This window comes from Sinocyclocheilus grahami, unplaced genomic scaffold (genome assembly GCF_001515645.1).
Source record: "Sinocyclocheilus grahami isolate Dianchi unplaced genomic scaffold, SAMN03320097.WGS_v1.1 scaffold635.1, whole genome shotgun sequence".
Taxonomy (NCBI): domain Eukaryota; kingdom Metazoa; phylum Chordata; class Actinopteri; order Cypriniformes; family Cyprinidae; genus Sinocyclocheilus; species Sinocyclocheilus grahami.
Genome location: NW_015505814.1, coordinates 355,837 through 362,793, shown reverse-complemented (window position 1 = coordinate 362,793; position 6,957 = coordinate 355,837). Strand labels below are relative to the sequence as shown.

At 37.6% G+C, this 6,957-nt stretch overlaps 1 protein-coding gene across 1 annotated transcript; it reads right to left on the bottom strand.

Moving 5' to 3' along the window:
* Nucleotides 1-5,041: 5,041 nt before the first annotated feature.
* On the bottom strand, nucleotides 5,042-6,682 carry helt (helt bHLH transcription factor). Its single transcript, XM_016241811.1, has 5 exons — nucleotides 6,612-6,682; nucleotides 6,523-6,565; nucleotides 5,830-5,934; nucleotides 5,632-5,728; nucleotides 5,042-5,487 (listed from the first exon to the last, which is right to left on the bottom strand). Exons 1-5 carry the CDS (start codon nucleotides 6,680-6,682, stop codon nucleotides 5,042-5,044), a joined length of 762 nt encoding a protein of 253 aa, XP_016097297.1.
* Nucleotides 6,683-6,957: the final 275 nt, after the last annotated feature.

Genomic DNA, 6,957 nt, shown 5'->3' with positions numbered 1-6,957 from the left:
ATTTAAACTAATATTGGCTTGTTGGTCACTCAGTGCTCTTTCATCGCTTTCGTCTTTCATGGCATTATCGTTTTTCCCATCTGCATGCCCTCTTTGTCTTCTGTCCGTCTTCTCTCCTCTTTTCCGCACCAACATTTTGAACACCGTTTGGCAAACAGCTTTGTGTTATCCACCCAATCATCCATTCATCCATCCATCTATCTGTCTGTTCATCCATCAATTACTCGCTCTGACAGTTGGATGACAGACACCTGTGCTTTTCTTCCAAAAAGTGACAATGTAGGTGTTTGTGTTGTATATACACAAAGACAGAACCTAGTTTTCACTTTAGACATGAGAGGGTGAGTTTTGATGCATCGTTGATCCTTTTTTATTAATGCTTTTGAGGATGCATTAAATTGATCAAAAGTGACAGTTAAGACACTTTATACTGTTAGAAAATATTTTCAACATCATAGTTTCACAAATAGTCCTAAAAGAAAAATATGGTTTCCATAAAAGTATTAAGCAGCCCAACTGTTTTCAACAAGAAATGTTTCTTGAGCAGCAAATCAGCATATTAGAATGATTTCTGAAGGATCATGTGACACTGAAGACTGGAGTAATGATGCTGAAAATTCAGCTTTACCATAACAGGAATAAATTACATTTTAAAATGTATTAAATAGGAAACACATTTTTGAAATTGTAATAATATTTTGCAACAATATGTATATTTTGATCAAATAAATGCAGCTTTGGTGAGCATAAGAGACTTCTTAAAAATAAATTGAAAATCCTTTTAAAAATATGATATGATATGATGATATGATATAATATGCATTTGAGTGTGTGGTTGTATCCTGCATCGCGGTCTCAGGCCTGAATTCTGGCCCTCTGTTTAGGAGCTTTGATTTCTTGGGGCTGATTATTTTTCTTCAGGTCCACTCAAGGATGAAGCCCAAGGAACCCAAGATTGTCTTCCTTTCAGCACCATCACAATGGAGCAACCCCCGCCAAAGTACCACAACCTCTCCCGCCTTCTCTAGAATCCCTCTCCCTCTCACTCCCTTTCTCTTTCCTTGGTGCTTTCTTGGAAGCTGGTGCCATACAACTTACTTAAAGGTGATGGGAGGAATTCAGGCTTTGAGAAGGAGGGGTCCCAGGTCCCCTATCTGGACAGAATCACACCTGTTTTGTACCCATCGTGATATTCTAGGACAGTGTGTCCCTTTAGTGATACATCAGCGCTCTTTATCTGTCTCTCTTTAAGGTGTCCCCTTAGGAGATCTGAGTGATATTGGTTTCTGGTATTATTTGTGGTGTCAAAAGCATGTGGGACGAGGGTGGAGAGGGGCGTGGCTCTCTTCTTCTATGCCATTGTAGAGGCTAAAGAGAGTAAACCCTCTACAGTTAAAGAGGGAGGGACACAAGTGCCAACATCTCAGAAACAATCAGCGTCATGGCTGACTGGAACCTGGTAAAATGATATGCAAGAGTTCTTTTATTTTCCACCATGGTGGCCGTCTCTCCCCTAAGCTAATCCTGACCATAGTGAACAACTGTCTGTCTGATTTGCTTAAGTCAAGTATGGAAATGACACATATTGTCCAGACTGATTCACATATTACATATATAACGGCATAATACGGCTTTAGCATATATCGCTGTGCATTATTTACAGTCAATATTCTTGTACTTTCACAATGCTTCACTATGATCTTTTCTCGGAACATAAGTTGAACTAATGAGCTAGATGACGTCACGCCCTTAAATATGATGTAAGAAAAAAATAAAAATAAATAACATTATTTAAAAAGGGATGATGTCAGCATAAAGAACACGCAGTGACAAATATTACTTGTCTCAGAAAATGCAAAAAAATATATATAATTTTAGAAAAGAAAAAAAACTACATACATTGCCATTCAAAGGTTTGGGGTCAGTATTTTTACTTTTTATTTTTTGTTTGTTTATTTATTTGAGAAATTCATGCTTTTAATTCATGCTTTATAATGCCTTTGCAATGTTACAAAATATTTCTATTTCAAATCAATTTCATCACAAGTTTCCAAAAAAAAACTTTTATGGCAAAACTGTTTTCAACAGGACTGCAATGGCTGCTGAAAATTCAGCTTTGCCTGCACAGAAATAAATTACATGTTAAAATATATTAAAATAAAATGTTATGTTCAATTGATAAGTAAATAAATTAATACATATTGTTTTTAATGGGTGGTCTACATAACCCAATAAAGTGTAATGGTAATGAACAGTGTTGGGTACAAGTAGCGCGAGTTACGTAATCAGATTACTTTTTTCAAGTAACTAGTAAAGTAACGCATTACTTTTTAATTTACAAGAGAATACCTGAGTTACTTTTTCAAATAAGTAACGCAAGTTACTTTTTTTTCAATTTATTGACTGACAGATCTGGTGTCGCCATGTTGAGAGAAATCAGATGTTACTGTAGTTCTAAAATAAATATGAATATGCATTAATTCATCTCACTCACAAAAAAACTAAACAAAACAGATTCAGTATTCCTCAAAATGAATAAAAATAATGCAACTCAGAATATGACACAAGCCTGCAATAATTAAATGTTAAACAACACAAATATGCTTTATGTTTTTAATCCCATTCTATTAAACAATGTCTTTGCTTCTGACCTTCGATGATCCAGTTCAACCGTACTAATAAGCACAAATTACTCTAGACAAACATTTGTGTGTTTTTTTTTATTGCTGAAGTGTGTTGAAATGTCTTCTTCTGCATTCTACTGTACGGACATAAATGTACTTTCCCTTCAGCCTGAGGTTTATTCATTTCACTTTTGGTGTGAAAAGGCTTTTTATACTTTTTTATGGAGTAACGCAATATTGTAATGCATTACTTTTAAAAGTAACTTTCCCCAACACTGGTAATGAAAAGGGTCATTTAAAATGGTCAAAAAATATATAATAATAATAATCATTTTTAATAAAATTGTGAGAAGTTGTATATGTGTGTATGAGAGAGAGGGGGAAAGATATCTCGAGAGTAGATTTGTGAACCCTTTTGGATTTCTGCATTGCTTATTCATGACCTTCATCTAACTCAATTACAGACAAACATAATCTGCCTTATAAACTAGTAACGCACAAACGGTTGCACTTTTCACACTTTTCACTGCTGAAGACAGTGAGAATTCATTCAAAGTTCTAGCTGGGGAATGTAAAGTGAAGCTCTCTTTTACAACTTCTCCAAAAGCTATAATTGGAGTCAATTAAAGAGATGAAATAAAAGCACACAAAGCCTGGTTACTGGCAAATCTGTTCTTCTCAAGAAAGATGGGTTAGTGTGAACCATGCTTCAATCCCGAAAGCTGTCATAAGACTTTAAAAAATGACAGACGCACAAAGCTGGGAAAGGCTAAGAAAGCATTGCTAAAGACCTGGGTCATGAACCCACAAAATGATACTCTGTCTACAATACAGAAAATTATGGACTCTTGTTACTCTCCCTAGCAGCGAGCATCCTGCAAAGCTCAGAAAAAATATTTGGGGCAAAAAAAAGTGCTTTTGGAAGGAGCATCATGGTGCTTGTTTGTGTGTTATTAGTCTAGTCAAATTGTATTCGTCTATGATGGTGACTTGAATTAGGATCAGACCACATTTTATGAGTAAGCAATGCAGAAATGCATATATTTTTAAAGGGTTCACAAACTTTTTATTGCAACTGTAGCCTAAATGAACATTGCTTCTGTGTTAAAACCTCTCACATCCATCAGACTCCCTCCCTATAGAATACTTATTATTTGCCAGTTTGATTTGTTATTTGCATCCTATTTAAATATAGGTGGAAGAGACACTGGGATAGGATGGGGGGCTGGATTTATGTCCAAATGGATCCCCCTAAAAAAGAGGCTTATTGTCAATCAAGGGGTTTCAGACCAGCAGACCATTACGCTAAGGGTTAATCTCAAGAGACAAAACAGTCTAGATAGAAAGACACATTCAGCCATGGTATCTTCATAAGAATTTGTGCACGTCACTGAAATGAGGAATTTCATTTGATATTGTAGATTGTTGTGCATTGAAATATTTATGGAAGAATATAAAAAGGTTATATTTATTTTTCATTTTAAGTGAAACAGAAATGTAATGACATTATTTTAGTCTCTCTAAATATCCAGTGTGCCACTGTACACTTATTCTTATTTATTTATTTTTTTGTAGTAGTTTTGGCTGAATATTAGGCCTATATGTTATTGTAGTGGTTTAATTATTACTTTTTCGTGTTTTCCCCCAATTTACTTTTTCTAACTTATAATGCAATACTACTTTTGAACTATAGTGGACGCATAACAGTTCTCCACAGCTATTCGCTTTCATATACAGTTCAAAATGACCTTGGTTTCTTGTTACGTTATTTGTAGAGATTTGACATTTGCAATTTGACATGTTAAGAGAACTTGATTCATAAAAACCATCCTACACTCTTAAAAATAAAGGTGCTTCACGATGCCATAGAAGAACCTTTTTGTCTAAATGGTTCCATAAAGAACCTTTAACATCTGAAGAACCTTTCTGTTTCCCAAAAGGTTCTTTGTGGCAAAAGAAGGTTCTTCAGATTATAAAAAGGTAAGAAAGAGATGGTTCTTTAAAGAACCTTTGACTGAATAGTTCTTTGTGGAACCAAAAATGGTTCTTCTATGGCATCGCTTGAAGAACCTTTTGAAGCACCTTTATTTTTAAGAGTGTAGTGTCTACTTCATTGCTCATACCCATTATAGTTTTGCCTCTAATTTTCCTCAAACTATGAATTATTTAGTTTAATCTTTAAAAAGAACCCCTAGGTTTACAGTACTATTGATGCTCTCTTGATATTAGTGGATTCAGTAGCTGATTTTAAAACTGACTGATATCTTTATCCCAATGAGATTTCACTATGTGGCCTATACCAACTAAAGGACTTCCAACATCTTGCCAAAAGACATAGTCTTATTCAAACATCATTTATTTCATGATATATCTAAAACATGTACACATATATAAATTAAGCACATTTGCAGACGTATTTACAGAGCAGCGTGTTGTGCATTGTGTAAGCTGAAGGCATTGGGGTGTGAGTGCCCGATGAAGTTCATGTAATGATGCTCGAGTCCCTGAACCGGTGATAAGTATCCGCTATGCTGAGACATCGCTGGATACGCGAGCGTGGGGTTCCGCGCCGAGTGGTGCCAGGAAAAGTGTCCGGGAGGGCTCTGCTGAAACACTGACTCGGTTGGACTTGGACTCTGGTACTCCAGCTGGCACAGAAGGTCCGTAGGGTCTGGTGAGATGGTGCCAAGCGAGCCAAACACGGGCTCGGTAACGACTTTGGACTGCAGGAACGCGAGGATGCGTGCGTATTTGGTGTCTTTGGTCTCCATTCGCTCCACGGTGGTCAGGTAGTGAACGAGGTTCTTCATGCACTCGTGATAGCCGAAGTGAAAGTAATTTGCAAACTCTGTCAGCAGTTCTCCTGTGAAAACAAAGAACGCTGTTAGAAATCAGCAGGGAAGAAAGGGCTAGATTTGATGGTTTACATTTGCGATGTGGGCGAGGAATCGTGTGAAAGTTTGTTAACGTTTGTATTCTGATTTGTTGATGTTAATCACATTCTCACCCTTTTCTCTCCCGCGCGGGAAGTCTGCGGAGTGGACCGCGCGCAGATACTGCACCGTCATTTCCAGGATTTCTGCTTTCTCGAGTTTCCCAGAGTTCTGTTTTAATACACAGCCTGTCAGTCATCGTATATATTAACAATTAAGGCAGACGTGAGCACTTAGAGCGCTGAAACTCATTCAGCGTTTCAGCTGCGCACCTGCTTAGCCAATGCCATAGGAACTGTCTTTCCCAGCTCGTTTAGACATCTGTTGATTCGGTCTCTTCTTCTTTTCTCAATGACCTTGTGAGAAACAGGAGTTTTCTGTGGGAAGGGAACATAATAAGATAATAAATTAAGTGAAGAAAAGTGCCATTACCAAACACAAAATAAGTTTGGTTACATTGCGTGTTGCATACGTTTTACTAAATGTAAAAAGCAATCAACGCATATGAAGTTATAATAATGAAACTCGGGAGGATAGTCGATACAATTACCATACAGTAAATTACATTTGTCATAAGTTATGCGTCGCTGAGAGCCGCGCTGCGCTCTGCTTCCCCGCGCGCAAAACATAATCGAGTCACTGAATGAAAGCGCTTTTACATTGCAACAAAGTGAATAGAATAAAACATTAGCTTACATTAAATGTAAGACCATAACAAATAAAACAATAGCTACTATAGTCTACACCGTAGCCTAATGCACCCTTCCGAAAACTGAAATTGATTGAAAATCATTGTTTCAGCACCAAATATTAATATTACGGCATTCTGAAAAATTTTACATGAAGCGAGAAATGTCATTCAGTTAAAAAAAAGTGGCAGAATTGCTTAAATCAAACATTCAAGGAGGATATCGTCTGCATGCAGTCTCCGGCATCATGTGTGCGCCACGAAAGTATCCACGTACCTTGCGATCCTTCATCTTAGACGCCATCATTTGGTTAACAACTCTTCACAATTGTGAAACTATTGTAGATAGACTAGTAGGCTCTCCACTTTCTAGCCGCTTCAGACTGAGATGAGCTGACTGGCGGCGGCCGCCGCTTATAAAGCGCTCGCGCATTCATGGCCCTAAATTATTCCATAGGATTAAAGGCGAGCTTTTGGTTAATGTGGGCACTTAGGATCAGTTAAAGAAATAGTCAAACCTGAAGCTGTGGGCTAGTGGGGGGCAGACCTACTTTGTTAATCCACGTGGCCTGTCTAAAGACACGTGATGGGTTGTAGAATATTATTTGCATAGTAACAGGCCATGCTGGAGATGGCTCGCGAGCGAGCGCAGCGCGCGCAATGAAAACAAAGCCGTCTCTTTCTGTTCCACGTCGCGTTTCTCACACGATCG